At 38.9% G+C, this 17,580-nt stretch overlaps 2 protein-coding genes across 2 annotated transcripts; one reads left to right on the top strand and one right to left on the bottom strand.

Annotated features, from left to right (window-relative positions):
- The first annotated feature begins 52 nt into the window (after positions 1–52).
- Positions 53–1,403, top strand: LOC310790644 (gastrotropin-like). The gene is made up of 4 exons (XM_083652359.1): positions 53–227; positions 343–503; positions 603–692; positions 1,029–1,403. Exons 1-4 carry the CDS (start codon positions 161–163, stop codon positions 1,086–1,088), a joined length of 378 nt encoding a protein of 125 aa, XP_083508485.1. The 5' UTR covers positions 53–160; the 3' UTR covers positions 1,089–1,403.
- A 4,201-nt stretch (positions 1,404–5,604) lies between these two features.
- LOC310790636 (uncharacterized protein) lies at positions 5,605–11,259 on the bottom strand. The gene is made up of 10 exons (XM_083652350.1): positions 11,187–11,259; positions 10,871–11,110; positions 10,197–10,286; positions 9,653–9,877; positions 8,355–8,696; positions 7,909–8,166; positions 7,201–7,312; positions 7,036–7,093; positions 6,323–6,759; positions 5,605–6,048 (listed from the first exon to the last, which is right to left on the bottom strand). The coding sequence occupies exons 2-10, from the start codon at positions 11,052–11,054 to the stop codon at positions 6,036–6,038; spliced, it is 1,719 nt and encodes a 572-aa protein (XP_083508476.1). The 5' UTR covers positions 11,055–11,110; positions 11,187–11,259; the 3' UTR covers positions 5,605–6,035.
- Positions 11,260–17,580: the final 6,321 nt, after the last annotated feature.

Below are 17,580 nucleotides of genomic sequence, written 5' to 3'. Positions count from 1 at the left end.
TTATGACTGTGAGGCGTGTGTGACGGGAGGGAAGTGCATGTTTGGCGCAGATGAGAACAGAAAGACAGAGGTTTACTATGTGGAGCAGCAGGCCACTCCTCTCTCTTCTCATGTGTCTTATAAACTCCTTCCTTAGCTCTTCTCCTCTGCTTCCACCGACATGGCGTTCACAGGGAAATACCAACTGGAGAGTCAAGACAACTATGAGGAGTTTCTGGAAGCGATCGGTAGTGGCTAGGTTTTTCTGTTCTTTTCTTTTTACTGATACATAAATAGCATAAACGTGGATATATTTGTGATTTACTGAAACATTGCCCAGCCTCTGTATTTGCTCTGCCACAGGACTGCTCAATGCCAAGACAGACTTCAAAGTGGTAACGGACGTGGTTCAGGATGGGAACGATTTCACCTGGACACAGACCATCCCCAACTGGACCTGGTCCAATAAGTTCACTGTGGGTCAGGAATGTGAGCTGGAGACCATGACAGGTGCCAAATTCAAGGTGAGGTAACGGCACTCATGCACACATAAATCATGCTATGTCAACCAAGTGCGTTGCTCATTTTTGTCTCCGTCACATTTTGTCCCTGTGACCTAATAGGCGCCCGTCACCATGGAGGGTGGCCAGATTTCAATACCATTTCCCCAGTACCACTTCACAGCAGAGATCATCGAAGACAAGTTTATAATGGTAAGAGAATTAACCACAAGGTTGAGAAGAGAGACTAACTGAAACTCAGCCAAAGACAGACGTGATCGCCACACACATGCAAAAGACAAGCACCTTGTGAAGTCCTTGGATTTTAAAGTGTGCTATATACATTTAATTTATTATTATTATTAGTATTATGATCGCCACACACATGCAAAAGCAGACGCTTCTTAGCAATACTGCAACCTCAATATAATGAATGGTTAGTGAGACTTGTTGGTGAGACATGTAGACCCTTGCACAGAATAACGTTTCAAACGTTCATCTTAACCCTCATTGCATTGCATACTGTCTTCCCCCCACTATGAACTCCAGACCTGCATAACTCCAGGAGAGAAGGGAGTGGTGTTCAAGAGAGTTAACAAGAGGATCTAATGTTGCGAAACCCAACATGCCCCAACAGAAATGCTCACTGATGGACCTGAGGGGGTCACAACACAAGCTGCTTTATGTGGATCATCTCCTCATTGACACTATGGCAAAGCAAGAGGAATGACTAAAGCAACTGATGTGTGGAGCAAGTGCGATGTTTCTGGGCTCCACAGGCCTTTCTGGTTGTTAGTCCAGTTCTAACTTATGAAAGTGAGGAAACTTCTATGTATTTGTATTTGTATTTGTATTTGTAGACATCTAAAGCCCTCGGCTGTACCCATGTTCAATTTAGCTGCAATAAAAACAAAATGGCAAACACTTCCATGACCTACTTGTGTGATGCAATGGTGTAATTATATACTTATTATTACACTGTAATACGTATATACCGACAGGCTGTGTGCATGTACATTTTTTTTATTTAATTCTTCTTTTCTTTTATTTGTTTTATTTTTTATTTTTTCAATCAAACCCAGGTTTACAAGCGAGCCGATTGTTTGTCAGGAGCGGTTTAAAGCAAACAGACGTATGCATTGGTGTTGTTCCACTGTGGTGCTGCACTGCAATGATTCCGTCCTTTTTCTTTATATATGCTAAGATGTAATCAATCAAACCTGTTGGCTACCGTGTGAATTAAATAAGGTGTATATTTGCATGTAAATTAGCTTGCTCCTTTGTTGAGTATATAATGCAGTTTAACTCAGTGAGCCTTGCTAAGCCCATAGCAGTAACATTATATGTTGGTAACTTCACTTAACTTAACTTAAGTCATCATGAGCTATTATGATCATTGTTGGGCGGCTGGGCTTGTAGACCAGACAGCTTATTGTGTTTACGTGCTCTTTATATCTTCCACTCTGTTTCCAGACTAAAGCCATCGTTGACACTTGTAGCAGTGTTTCACCCTCAACAATATACAGACTGTGTGTATACTGTGTGTATAATATACAGACTGTGTGTATACTGTGTGTATAATATACAGACTGTGTGTATACTGTGTGTATAATATACAGACTGTGTGTATACTGTGTGTATAATATACAGACTGTGTGTATACTAGGGGTGTCACAATATATCGTCCCACGAAATTTCGCGATAGTAAAACGTCACGATATGTATCGTTGAGATGAAATCTCATATCGTGAATTTTTTTTTTTTTTTTTTTTTTTTTTTCAAAAGTAGACAAAGAAACGTCTTTGTTTGTTGAAGTTCAATGTGTGGAAAGTAGTTCAGTTGAACAAGTCTCTGAAGAGACACATGAGAAGTTATACAGGAGAGAAACCATTCAATTGAGTTTCTGGCAAAACTGTTTACTTGACAGGAAAAACTGAAGATGCATAAAAAATAGACTAAGAAAAGTCTTGTTGTTTGAGTTTGAAGAAAAACTGAAGATGCATAATGAGAATTTATACTGCTGAGAAACCTTTTAGTTCAAAGTAAATCTAAGTGACGGTGTAACTCATTCTATTTCAAGATAAGCCTTATCTCCAATCTCATGTTTTTTCTAGTTGTTATTGTAATAACAATTTCCCACAACAGCATGTTTTGTATTTGTGCATTTCAAATAAAATACTACTTTTCCAGTCATATATTGTCATTATTCAAGTTTAAAAAAATATTGTTAAAATCGTATCGTATCGTATCGTTATCGTGAACCCAGTATCGTGATACGTATCGTATCGTGAACTGAGTGTATCGTGACACCCCTAGTGTATACTGTGTGTATAATATACAGACTGTGTGTATACTGTGTGTATAATATACAGACTGTGTGTATACTGTGTGTATAATATACAGACTGTGTGTATACTGTGTGTATAATATACAGACTGTGTGTATACTGTGTGTATAATATACAGACTGTGTGTGTACTGTGTGTATAATATACAGACTGTGTGTATAATATACAGACTGTGTGTGTACTGTGTGTATAATATATAGACTGTGTGTATACTGTGTGTATAATATACAGACTGTGTGTATACTGTGTGTATAATATACAGACTGTGTGTATACTGTGTGTATAATATACAGACTGTGTGTGTACTGTGTGTATAATATATAGACTGTGTGTATACTGTGTGTATAATATACAGACTGTGTGTATACTGTGTGTATAATATACAGACTGTGTGTATAGTGTGTGTATAATATACAGACTGTGTGTGTACTGTGTGTATAATATACAGACTGTGTGTATACTGTGTGTATAATATACAGACTGTGTGTATACTGTGTGTATAATATACAGACTGTGTGTATACTGTGTGTATAATATACAGACTGTGTGTATACTGTGTGTATAATATACAGACTGTGTGTATACTGTGTGTATAATATACAGACTGTGTGTATACTGTGTGTATAATATACAGACTGTGTGTATACTGTGTGTATAATATACAGACTGTGTGTATACTGTGTGTATAATATACAGACTGTGTGTATACTGTGTGTATAATATACAGACTGTGTGTATACTGTGTGTATACTGTGTGTATAATATACAGACTGTGTGTATACTGTGTGTATACTGTGTGTATAATATACAGACTGTGTGTATACTGTGTATACTAAATAGTTTGAAACATCTTTTATTAAAGACGTTGCAGGGGAGCTAAAAGGAGGACACAGACCTCTTGGCCTCAGGCCATGATGATGTTGTGCATCATGGCTCAGGCTTTTTCTAAAGACAGCCAGACTAGAAGCACTGAAGGCAGCCAGCAGGGGGCGCACAGTGACATCGATCAAAATGTAGTGTTCTCTTATGATACATTGATTTTGAGATATTGTGAGTCATAATAACACACAATCCTGCTGCCTCATTATAACAAGCTAATTGTGTTTAAAAACCTTTCATTTTTCACAGAAATTGTCAGTTTTCACAATTAACATAATAGGCCTACTATTCAGTTTAATGGGATGAACATTCATTTGATTATTTAACACGTGATTGTGCAAATGTGAACCATATCATGATATATATCGATATTGCGGGGGGAGGAATCCTTATTATTGATTATTGTAATATATCTATCAGGCAACTCTGAATGTAAAGCTGAGGCAAGAAAATAACAGACAAGACACTGAAGACAGGAAGCTGCTGCAGGCAAGACAGGAACAAGTTGTCGTAGTTCAGGTGAGGAAGGGGGAGGGGGAGTGAGGGATGGAGGGATGGAGAGAGGGAGGGAGAGAGTGAGAGGGAAGGAGGGAGAGCGAAATTCAGATTTTCCAATTAAAAGAACCACATCTAAGAATAACAGCATTCTGTTTTCTATAAAGTAACTCAGCAACTTTTACATTTAAATGAGCTACTGTTTATTTTGTAGCCTACTTCTATTTTAAACCAGTGTACTTTTTTCTTGTATTTCAGTAGTAGGCTATATCAGCAAAGTGATACTCATTCAATGATGTCTATTCTGACTCTTGAGTCTTTGGAATTGATGGAATCGATTCTAAATCCATTTGGATTCCAAATAAAAATCAACACAAAAACAGATGTTTTACACTGGTTGGCAACAATGAGAATTACATTTCTCCAGTTATAACATGCGTTGACTCCAGTTCAGTACAGATTCGATTCTCAGAATTGGCGTGATGCTATTGAGAATCGAGTCTTTTGGAGTCAACTCTCCATCCCTACATTCTGGTGCTCTTTCCACCACTGATGTGGTTCTCAAAGTGGGGTCCGGGAACCCCCAGGAGTCCTTCAGGCGGTTCCAGTTGGTCCCCAGCAAAAAGCGGGATCATTTATTTGTATTCCATCCATAAGTAACATAATGACAGAATGTGTGATTATTTTGGTCATGGTTTCATACACTGTATGCAATGAAACATCTAAAAGCAAAAGTCGTGGGGGACCCTGGGACAAAAGGTTTAAGGGTACTTGACGTGAAACGTTTGAAAACACAGATGTGTTGTGAACTGACACTTATCATTTACTCTTTTTTTTGTGTGTCACACTTGTCACGCTGTGTTTATTCAGGACACGACCGCACATGGAACATTTTTGCCAAAAACAAAATATATAAAACCACATCCAAGCAAGGCACACACAAGCCAGAGGACGAGGGTCCGTACTTTGAACCTTTAATTGAATACTCTGAGAAGTCTCCTAAAAATTATTGAAAATGTATTACCAGGAAATATCCAGATTGATAATCACAAAATTGTGTCTATATGACATATATTGCTATATGAAACTATGAATAAAATAGGTTAATACTGACACCTGCTGGTTGATGTTACACTCTACATTGAATTTTAGTACATTCACCAATGGTACTGTCTGCTTTGTATAGTCATTTCTGGTCCTTATGCTATTCTGTGTTACTTTCTGCCTCTATTTCAGGCACTTTATGGTGGTTTGATTTACCCCGTTTTGACTAGAGGACCTTCATCATTGTCACTTTACATCAAATGAAAAATAAACACGTTTATTTGTTTTTACATTTTTATTTCAAGTGCAGAAAACACGACACACTTTACATTGAAATATTAAAACACACCAGTGCATTTATCAATAACAAGCAATAGAAGCACACAATGATAGAAGAATCTGGTCATTCATGTTCACAATATATAAATCCTTCCTTCTCATTCACAGTATACAGTATATAACTCTTGAAAAGATAATCTGCTAAAAAGGCTTAAATGTAAATACAAATGCAAAGATAATGGAAGAGTTTGCTTGAAGTTGAAAGGTTGTTTAGTTACTAAAGGAAAGCCCAACCTTTTCTAATTCAAGATCACTTCTGATTGTTAAAACATTTCCGAGGACCACCTTCCCAAATAAATGATAGCTTATCATTCTGACGTGAGAGGTCCTCCGCATCCCACTAGGTGGTGCTCTGAGGCCCACCAGTGGGCTGCAGCCCAGTGGTTGAGAAACACTAGTTCAGTACACCACAGGGTGTGTTCACACCTTCAGACTCTGTAAAGATCCACTGCCTAGCCACTGAGCCTGAAAAACAACAACAACAACAACAACACATTAGTAAGTTAACCATCTTGCAAAGTGTTTTGCAGATTAGTGTAGCCTATTGTCTATTTAAAAAAATGTTTTTTTTCTCAGTTGTGGTTGTGGTCAGTAGCATAATGTAAGCATGTCATCCGAATGACACTGGCACTCCACCGGCCAAGTTTAATCAAAATCAGACCAGCAGTGTAGCAATCACGGCTTTTCAAAGTTAAACATTTTGAGCCAGTTGTAATGACAAGAGCTGCTCAGTGCTCACCCAGCATCACTGTTGGGTCTGTTGAAGTTGACAGCAGCATCCTGGACCTCCTCCTGTCTCTGGGGCTGAGCTGATTGGATGGCAGAGTCGAGAGGATCCTCCTCCTGTCTCTGGGGCTGAGCTGATTGGCCGGCAGAGTCGAGAGGATCCTCCTCCTGTCTCTGGGGCTGAGCCAATTGGATGAGGGAGTAGAGAGGATCCTCCTCCTGTCTCTGGGGCTGAGCCAATTGGATGAGGGAGTAGAGAGGATCCTCCTCCTGTCTCTGGGGCTGAGCCAATTGGATGAGGGAGTAGAGAGGATCCTCCTTGTTCTCAGAGAAGCGGACGCTGCTGTAGTAGTGAAGCTCAGGCTGCTCTGTTGGTTTGCTCTGTGCAGCAAGGATGGGGCTCTGGCCTACAGCTGAGATGGTGTCATACACAGGACCAGGGTGGTTTGACTGATGGGTAGAGAACATAGAATATGAATATATATATATATATATATATATATATATATATATATATATATATATATATATATATATATATATATATATATATATATATATATATATGCAGTGACCATACAAATAAAGGAAAATATATTTCTGTGGCACTAGTAAGATATTTATGACAGACCAATTTAAGAAATAAGAGCAAGGGAGAAAAGGTGTAACATTTCCTAAACAATGTTTATATTTTTGCAATGGACTTGTTTAATTACTGTACTTAACCTGCACAGAGTTGCCTGTTGTCCCAGGTCCAGGGGGTTGAGTGGAGGTCATCTTTCTTCTGATTAGTGTAACAAATGAATGAATGAATGAATGAATGAGTAAATGAATGAATACATTTTAGACAAGAGATTGAATGTCATTGTTCTGAAACAGAGCACAGCTCACCTCATCCACAGGAAGACAGAGAGGAGTATGACAGCCAGGAGAACAGCAGCGGTTCCTGCAGCTGCTGCTATAGTCCATGTCCCTGTGTCTGTGTCTGTGTCTGTGTCTGTGTCTGTGATCAAACGAAACGTGAATTAGGTGGAACAGTTTTCTAAGTTCATTTATTGATGTTAAGGAGTAAAGTTGTCCATCACAATAGATTTCTGTCACTTGGACTCCAGAAAGACTGTAGATGCCTGATTGATCTACAAATCACTTCCATACAATACCAAATCTAATCTATCCCATTTACTGTAATTCTCAGATTATTCCAGTGGTGGAGCATCTACCTGCATGCATTCATCTTCAGCAAAGGTAATAATAGATTTAAGATCTTGATTTACAGTCTCCTTAAAACAGATAATATACTTAACATCATTGTTGCAAGTCAATGTCACTGACCTGCTACGTATTGTTTCACCAGAGAACTCACTCTTTGAAGTGTCTGGCTTGATATTAGCTTTATACAGATGTTAATAAAATATCCACCAGTCAGAAAGAAATATGTTCTTATTGTGTAAGTGATGTAATATGTTTGTGATTCTTACCAATGCAGAGAATTGTGCATAATGTGATACTGCAAAAGGGAACAATTATGAAGTTCAAATGCAAAACCTGTACCTGTAACACCTAAACACACCTCATGAAATATCTTAAAGCCGTCCTCACCTGTGACAGTGAGAGTCTCTTCAGGGGAGTTGATGTGTTGGAGGGTTGTGACACCACAGGAGTAGTTTTCTGCATGCTGACTGCTGACTGGGTCCAGAACCAGGTGTTTGTGCTGGCTCTCTGGTGAGGTCAGAGGTCGTCTGTTGTGGTACCATATGTAGGTGGTGTTGTCAGCCAGAGGACAGCTGGTGCTACAGGTCAGTGTTACTCTCTGGCCCTCTGACACCACAGCAGATGCAGTCACCTGCACTGTCAGGGCTGAGAGATGGTTAGACTGATCACTCAGTGTTAAAGAGATATTTCAATCGGGAGAAAATTATGGAAGGATGTTCTTATTTCATTATTGAAATCACAGATTAGTCTAGAATTCACAGAAAGGCTCACAATGAGCCCCCATCAGGAAATGATGCTCATTATAAAATGACACAACAAAAATTAAGGCTTACCTGTCACAATTAAAGTGACTCCAGCATCACCAGATTTTTGCTTTTCCCGGTCATCTATTAGGAATTTGAATGTGTATTCTGCGGAGTCACTTTTTGTCAGGTTTGTGATTCTCAGGACGTGTTGGTTCTCCGTGTTGTCATGATACACATGACGTGCATCTTCTATCAGACTTTCACTAAGCACCATGCCAGGTTTCCTTATAGTATAACCTAATTTAGGCTTGGACTGCTGGTCACTGGGATATGAGTAATCACTAGAAATGTCCACTGAAGAGCCTTCCAGGGCACAGATTCTCCTGCTGACGTAATTCACACTCCAGCAGTTCTTCTTACCCTCAGTACCTGAAATATAGATGAAAGAGTAAAAGTGAAATCTCACTTTGAATGATTGAATATCACTTTTAAATATAGTATGTGCCTTAACCACAGAGCCACAAGGACACCCCAAATATTTGTTTTACCCCCCCCCCCCCATTTTCTTCAAATTCTGCCATTAAATTGTCAATTCCTGATGTGCTCACAGTACCCAGACCCCCCTGTGTGAGGAGTGTAACACATGACATGCAGATGCACACGCTCTCCACCCTAACCTCCTAATATCTTTATAAGACAAAACAATAAAGGGGCACTTCACCAAAAAAAAAAATATTTTGCACATGATCTCGCACATATCCAAAATCTCTAAACAGTTTGCAGACATTCATTTAGTTTGACATTTATTGATAGTTGACTTGAGTTAAGTTGTCGACCAGTGATGTCATCGGAACAGAATCATTGGGTTGAAGTCTTGGCCGGAAACCATATGTTTTCTCGTGGCTACCTTGACAGTGACCCAGGCCTCTGGTAATCCAAAATACGGTAGACCAGAGAGGGTAATAGCACACTCACTCAGTGCGCTTTTAACCTCTCTGGTCTATTGCTCCACCTGCGAGGAGCGAGGAGTTACCGGCAGGACGTAGTGCGGGGGGCGATCACGCTATTCCCCCCAGTTCCCCTCACTCTGGAACAGGCGCCCCGACCGACCAGAGGCGGCACTAGTCCAGCAACCAGGACTCATTCCCCACCGGCTTCACACCCGCAGACACGGGTCATATCTGTAGGAACGTCTGTCCAACCTGGAGGTACCACGACCAGGCATTGAACCCGGGTCTCTGCAGTGGTAGCAGAGTGCTTTTACCTCTACACTACCCAGACACCCCTCAGATCAGGTTTTTTACTGTCTTTTAAACATTGCAGACTAATCAAACAAAGGTTTCATAGCAGAAGTTATGCAGTACTGTGAGTTGTTTCATACTCACAGACTGCAGGAGAGCGTAAATCATTATGGCCTGTTACAGCACAGGAGTAGCTGTCAACAGACGAGCTGAAAGTAGAGATGTGGTCTCCGAAGCTTTCGAATTGTCCATTCTTGAACCAGGTGTAGGTGGCTTTGCGGTCAGTCAGAGTGCAGTTGGTGTTACAGGTCAGTTTGACATACTTTCCACCTCTGGTTACCTTACCAGGAGTCACTTCAACATGTAGTTCTGTTGGGAGATGATGAATACATATTTCAATAATTACATGGATTTTTTTTAATTATATGTTTAATGTGAAATAGCAAAGCAGGCTTATAGAAAAATGACAGCGCTACAGAATTGAATTCATTGTGCGAGTAACAAAAGGCAAAATGTTGTAAGGGTTTTGCCACAGACTTGTGGAGGAGAAGACAAGTTCTGTTGATGTGGATGGAATTATTACTGTTTGCCCACAGAGACGGATAAACATTCTAGATTATTTAATGCACTTTTAAATGACTTTTGTGAGTTACTGAGTAAACAGGATGGAGAACAGCTAGTCTCTAACCTGTGGGATATGTGATGGAGCAGGACTGCTCAGAAGAACACATGCTCCCTTCAGCATAGGTCACACTAAAGCAGGCTGATGTGACAGAATCTGCAGGAAAAGAAACGACATACAGTCTTATATTAATGAACTTCATTACAGTACTGGAGTGGAAACATATAGGGGGGAATACATTACAGCATTAAAGAGCATAATTAGTTAAACATTTATTTTATGAATTTCCTTATGATTTTTTAATCATAATTTAGGTTTTTCATCAAACAGCCCTTTTATCATTATTTTTAAGAAAATATAAGTCTTTCCATGTCTTTGTTGTTTCTTTATCACAACTAGGCACCTCGCGCTATGCGCACTCGATTCCTATAGGCTCGCTAGCTGCGCGCCGTGCAGCTCGCTGACCGCTGTGTGGGCTCACTTGCTCCCTCGCCTGCCCTGCATATTGTATACTTTTTATTTATCTGCCTACCGAGTACAAAAAAATGTATTGCCTTCTGGCAACGCAGAAGCCTCACATATCCAAAGCTATCTCAACACTTTGTTTTAGCGCTGTGTGCCAGTGCTAGAGAGTGTAATGCAGTAACTTGAAGTTACTTGGATTAGAAACATTGCTCACATGCTCCCTATAGATAGATTATCTAATGTCAAAGAAGTTAGGAGCTAATGTCACCACTGACCCACTGAGACTTCAGGGGCTCTGAGCTGCTCGTAGCCTTTGACAGCACAGGAGTATCTGACTGCTTCCTCACTGCTGACCAGGTGTTGGTACCAGGGAGACCAGTCCTGATAGAGAAACACTCCATTCTTGTACCACATGTAGACTGGAGGCTTTTCAGTCAGATCACAGCTGGTGCTACACATCAGTGTTACTCTCTGTCCCTCTGTCGCTGTGACAGGAATCACCTTCACCTGGAGGTCTGAAATAACAAATGACTGTTAAACATACTGATATTATTCTCAAAGTAATAAATCACTGACAAAGAACCACTGTACCTGTAACACGGAGAGAAATATAACTGGAGCCCTTCCATTCTGAGTTGTCAGTAGCTTCTCTGCACCTGTATTTATTTGAATCAGTCTTTCTTAGATCATTGATTGTTAGGGTGGAGTTACTCTCTTTAGACTTATCATACATAACACGATTTCTATCTACAGAGATCTCATTCTTCTTCTGGCCTATCCAGTCTGCAGTATACCATGTCTTGCTTGAGGTGGGATGTGTAACTGAGCAGGGCAGATCCACTGATGAGCCCTTCAAGGCACAGATGCTGTTCGCTTGTTCCAATCCTGAAACAGAAGCTGACATGATCAAAAGATCTGGACAGATTTCTCCATCTAAAATCATGGCTTTATAGGCTATTTGAATGATGATAGCCTGCTGTGAATTAAGTGCACTTGAAAAAGTTCATTTTAACACTAGAAAGACCACAGCAGTCATTTTGACCTTTTTGAAATGTATATGTGCAATAACTTTGTTGAATTTAAAAATACAACACTACTGCTACCTGACTTTTCCTAAAAGTGTCTGTATTGTCATTTAAAGTCGTTTTTGTATGAATTACACAAAAGGCAAAGAATATTATGGTTTTTACCTAGAAAGACCTTCGGCGGTCATTTTCAGTTCACTGAATTTCTCAGGGGTTCTAGACCTATTTTTTTGTCTATATTTTCACATTTTGGTGTTGTCTTGTCTTTTTAAAATATATCTTAACACAATAATTGCATTAATCTCTCAATTGGGTATTTATCATGAGAGATAATAGAGTTTGGAATCTAGTGGTCAAAATGACCACTTACGGTCGTTCTAGTTATGGTATTCTGGTCCTTCTATAGTGTTAACACGTGTTTACCTTGCTACTTCACTAGCAACATTTTCAGATTATGACTTATATTTTCTAAGTACGGTAAGTCTCTTATTGAAAATGTGCTCTTCAATTGGCCAACATACCAAAAATCAATAAAACAAACCTTAACACAGACAAAAGTCCCAACACCATTAAGGGCCACAGTGTACAGGTTAACTGATAGTGTTGTATCAACATCAACATCAACATCTTCTTCTGCAACGCCACTTTACAAATAATGATCATTATTTGACAAGAGATAAACACAATCACTTCATACCTGAGAGGTACAACAAAGCCACAAACACACATCCAGCTTCTGCCAAAAACATGGCCGCAGTCCTTCAACCTCCACAAAGATGACTGAAGAACAATATTTGAGGCGTCCGTATCACAAATCCATCATTCATGAAATGATTTGTCCAAATCAACAGCAGCACTCTGCTGACAGAGTGAGTGAGGGCTGAGAATGTAGAAGTTCTGCTTTTGGACAGAGTCAGTGTGAGGGCGGTCTGCACAAAGCATGCATCTCTGATCACACATTCACTTCCTTCCTCTTTACAGGAAGTTATTACCGTTCTTACTCAAATGAACCTCAAGAAAGGAAGCTAATAGATGTCAAAGTAGGCCTAACTCTCAAAGAGTAAACATGCACACAGGGCTCCAGGTTCAGTCATTTATTTATTATTGCATCAATTGTCATTGTAAATCACAATTCATATTCTGACAGAAAAGGGTTGTGTTATAGCTGCAGAGCATCAGTACTGGAAACTCTTTACTCATTTCTGTGTGTGTGTGTGTGTGTGTGTGTGTGTGTGTGTGTGTGTGTGTGTGTGTGTGTGTGTGTGTGTGTGTGTGTGTGTGTGTGTGTGTGCGTGGTTGATGATGTCCGTTTGTAGCACGGGAGCTGATGTCATCAACCTACGTCATCAGTGGGACCAGGGATGTGTTACTGAACGGGCCTACCAGGCCCAGGGGCCCAAGAGCTCAGTGAGCCAATAACCACCTACTGAGGTGCCCTTGAGCAAGGCCCTTAACCCCGACCGCTGCAGTGGGGCTGCTCAGTGCACCAGCAGATGTGAACGGGGCGCTCCTGAAAAAGAGAGCATTGCTCTCAGTGAGACTCCCCTGAATAAATAAAGGTTAAAAAAGAATAATAACCCTCAGCCTCTTCACAGGGCCACTGTGTATCTTGCCCATCTTGCCAGGGACCAAATGATCCCTTAGGGCCCCAACCCTTTATTTTTGAGAAAATGTTCCATTATGTTTATTTCTTGTTATTGTGCTCTTGGCTTTGAGTGTTCAGGTGCTGTGCTGTAAATCTAATGAGATGCAGGTGAATGTATGTCTTACAGGCAATGTACACCAGATGCGTACAGCTGGGTTGCGGATCCGGCAAAACTGCCGGATCGACTCTCGCCCATGTTAATAGATGGGCGATACATGTTGTACGGAAGAATTACTCACCTGTTCTATTTTTGTCGGATCCCGCATACGTCCATACAGATTACATGTGGGTCTGTTCGCAGCCGTACCGGAGTCGTACCGCATCTATTCCGGAGGTGGTGTACATTAGCCCTTAGTCAGGCCAGGATTAACAGTGTGGAACCCTAGGACATTGGTTCCCAAACTGTGGTCCATGGACCTTACTGTGGTCCATGGACATTTCCCCCCACCCCCCACAGAAAACAGTAAGTATAGATGTACGTTTTTACATATACACATTAACCCTGAGGAGTAGCCGGCTACCAAACAACAAATTACTACTTTACACCATAGATTGACTTGAGCCTACAAATACCATTTTAGGCTTTACACACAGAAAGACTATTACATTTGAATCCAACTCATACTCTACTCCCAGTAGCATCAGACAAAGCCCTAACTTCACTAGTTTAAAAAAACAACTAGAATCATGGCTGAAATCCCAACAATCATGTAATCATTAAGGACCAATGCTAAACAGTGCATCTTTTATTTTATCTTTAATTTTGTTGGTGTTGTATTTTATGCTTTTTTACTTAAATTAGATTATGTACATGCATGTGTATCAGATTTACATTGTAACTGTTTTATTGTGTTTTTGATTGTCCTTGTATCATCTAGGGACCCAGGGACTGCAGATGGAATTTAGCTTCTTAGCTAAGTCTGGGACAGTCTCTGACTGTCCATTGTCCCTGTCAAATAAAATAATAAAGAAAAAAGAAAATAAATATATCAAAGACACCTTGCTAAAATGTATTGTTTCCATCATAATTTTTCAAAGGCCTGAATGAAGACTAAATGCCAAACCATTACAGAGCATGACTTAATCAAACAGACAGACAGGCAGACAGACAGACAGACAGGCAGACAGACAGACAGACAGACAGACAGACAGACAGACAGACAGACAGACAGACAGACAGACAGACAGACAGACAGACAGACAGACAAACAAACAACACATTACAGAGATCTAATGCAACTTCAGCACCACAGACAAGGCTCCACATACCACCAAAGGCAAGCTCAATAACTGTAGCAAGCAGTCACTTCAGGTGAGATGATGTGACAGTGGGACCTGCAGAAGGTGAAAGCAGCAGCACATTGATACAATGGGATGAACCTGGACTTTAGTCCTGATGCAGCCCACCTCAATCAGCTGGACACCAACCATCCTTGTTCTGTCAGCTCCATGGCTCAGACTAAACTGTGCCCGGCTTGCCGGTTGGGTGGGCCTCATGTTTTTAAGCACTGTGATTGGCTCGAAGGTCTGAATACCGCCAGCCAGCAAAGTTGGTGTAAAACTAACCAACTCAGTTGTTTTAAGCCACCAAATTCTTACTGCTCTGTATTTTTTTTCCATCGGATGGCGTGGCCCACTGAATATATTGCAATGCCGTAGAATATTCATTATTATGGTTGTTCTAAGCATCACAAACTGCACGTCCAGTTCAAAGAGAAAACCTTTCCACAAGCAGCTGGCACACAACGTCATTAGACGTTGATCTTTGGTTGGATGGAGGTCGTGACGTCCGTGACCATAATCCAATGTCAGTCCAACGTCTAATGTCAACGTCAGGTTGACGGTTAATACTGACGACATCTGACGTTGATATTATGTTGGTTTTAAGTTGTGTTTTTAAATAACCAAAATCCAACGTCTGGTAAACGTTGTAATATTAACATCCACACAACGTTAAATTCTAACATCATCAGACGTTGATATTTAGTCGATTTTAAGTTGTGTTATAAAGTAACTAAAATCCAACGTCTTCTAAACATCCCAATATTAACGTCATTATAACGTAAAATCCCAACATCATTAGACGTTGAGATTATGTTGATTTTAAGTTGTGTTATAAAGTACCTAAAATCCAACGTCTTCTAAACATCCCAATATTAACGTCAATATAACGTAAAATCCCAACATCATTAGACGTTGATATTATGTTGGTTTCAAGTTGTGTTTTTAAATAACCAAAATCCAACGTCTGTTAAACGTTGTAATATTAACATCCACACAACGTCAAATTCTAACATCATCAGACGTTGATATTTAGTCGATTTTAAGTTATGTTATAAAGTAACTAAAATCCAACGTCTTCTAAACATCCCAATATTAACGTCATTATAACGTAAAATCCCAACATCATTAGACGTTGATAATATGTTGGTTTTAAGTTGTGTTTTTAAATAACAAAAATCTAACGTCTGTTAAACGTTGTAATATTAACGTCCCCACAACGTTAAATTCTAACATCATCAGACGTGGATATTTAGTCGATTTTTAGTTATGTTATAAAGTAACTAAAATCCAACGTCTTCTAAACATCCCAATATTAACGTCATTATAACGTAAAATTCCAACATCATTAGACGTTGAGATTATGTTGATTTTAAGTTGTGTTATAAAGTAACTAAAATCCAACGTTTTCTAAACATCCCAATATTAACGTCAATATAACGTAAAATCCCAACATCATTAGACGTTGATATTATGTTGGTTTTAAGTTGTGTTTTTAAATAACAAAAATCTAACATCTGTTAAACGTTGTAATATTAACGTCCCCACAACGTTAAATTCTAACATCATCAGACGTGGATATTTAGTCGATTTTAAGTTGTGTTTTAAAGAAACTGAAATCCTACGTCTTTAAACGTTCCAATATTAACATCAATATAACGTAAAAACCCAACATCATTAGACGTTTATATTATGTTGGTTTTACATTGTGTTTTTAAGTAACCAAAATCCAACGTTTGGTAAACGTTGTAATGTTACTGTCCACACAACGTTAAATTCTAACATCATCAGACGTTGACATTTAGTCGATTTTAAGTTGTGTTATAAAGAAACTAAAATCCAACGTCTTCTAAACGTTCCAATATTAACGTCAATATAATGTAAAATCCCAACATCATTAGACGTTGATATTTTATTGGTTTTAAGTTGTGTCTTTAATTAACCAAAATCCAACGTCTGTTAAACATTGTAATATTAACATCCACACAACGTTAAATTCGAACATCATCAGACGTTGATATTTAGTCGATTTTAAGTTGTGTTTTAAAGAAACTAAAATCCAACGTCTTCTAAACGTCCCAATATTAACGTCAATATAACATAAAATCCCAACATCATTAGACGTTGAAATTCTGATGGTTTTAAGTTGTGATTTTAAGTAACCAAAAATCCAACGTCTGTTAAACTTTGTAATATTACCGTCCACACAACGTTAAATTAGAACATCATCAGACGTTGATATTTAGTCGATTTTAAGTTGTGTTATAAAGTAACTAAAATCCAACGTCTTCTAAACATCCCAATATTAATGTCAATATAACGTAAAATCCAAACATCATTAGACGTTGAGATTATGTTGATTTTAAGTTGTGTTTTTAAGTAACCAAAATCCAACGTTTGTTAAACGTTTTAACATTAACGTCCACATAACGTTAAATTCTAACATCATTAGACGTTGATATTTAGTTGATTTTAAGTTGTGTTTTAAAGAAACTAAAATCCAACGTCTTCTAAACGTCCCAGTATTAACGTCAATATAACGTAAAATCCCAACATCATTAGACGTTCATATTTTGTTGGTTTTAAGATATGTTTTTAAGTAACCAAAATCCTACGTTTGTTAAACATTGCAATATTAACGTCCACACAACGTTAAATTCTAACATCATCAGACGTTGATATTTAGTCGATTTTAAGTTGTGTTATAAAGTAACTGAAATCCAACGTCTGTTAAACGTAGTAATATTACCGTCCACACAACGTTAAATTCTAACATCATCAGACGTTGATATTTAGTCGATTTTAAGTTGTGTTATAAAGTAACTAAAATCCAACGTCTTCTAAACATCCCAATATAAATGTCAATATAACGTAAAATCCCAACATCATTAGACGTTGAGATTATGTTGATTTTAAGCTGTGTTGTTAAGTAACCAAAATCCAACGTTTGTTAAATGTTTTAACATTAACGTCCACATAACGTTAAATTCTAACATCATTAGACGTTGATATATAGTTGATTTTAAGTTGTGTT

Source organism: Poromitra crassiceps (genome assembly GCF_964638095.1).
Source record: "Poromitra crassiceps genome assembly, chromosome: 15".
Lineage (NCBI taxonomy): Eukaryota > Metazoa > Chordata > Actinopteri > Beryciformes > Melamphaidae > Poromitra > Poromitra crassiceps.
Note: the sequence above shows the minus strand (reverse complement) of the source record. Positions and strands in the feature narration are given on the sequence as shown.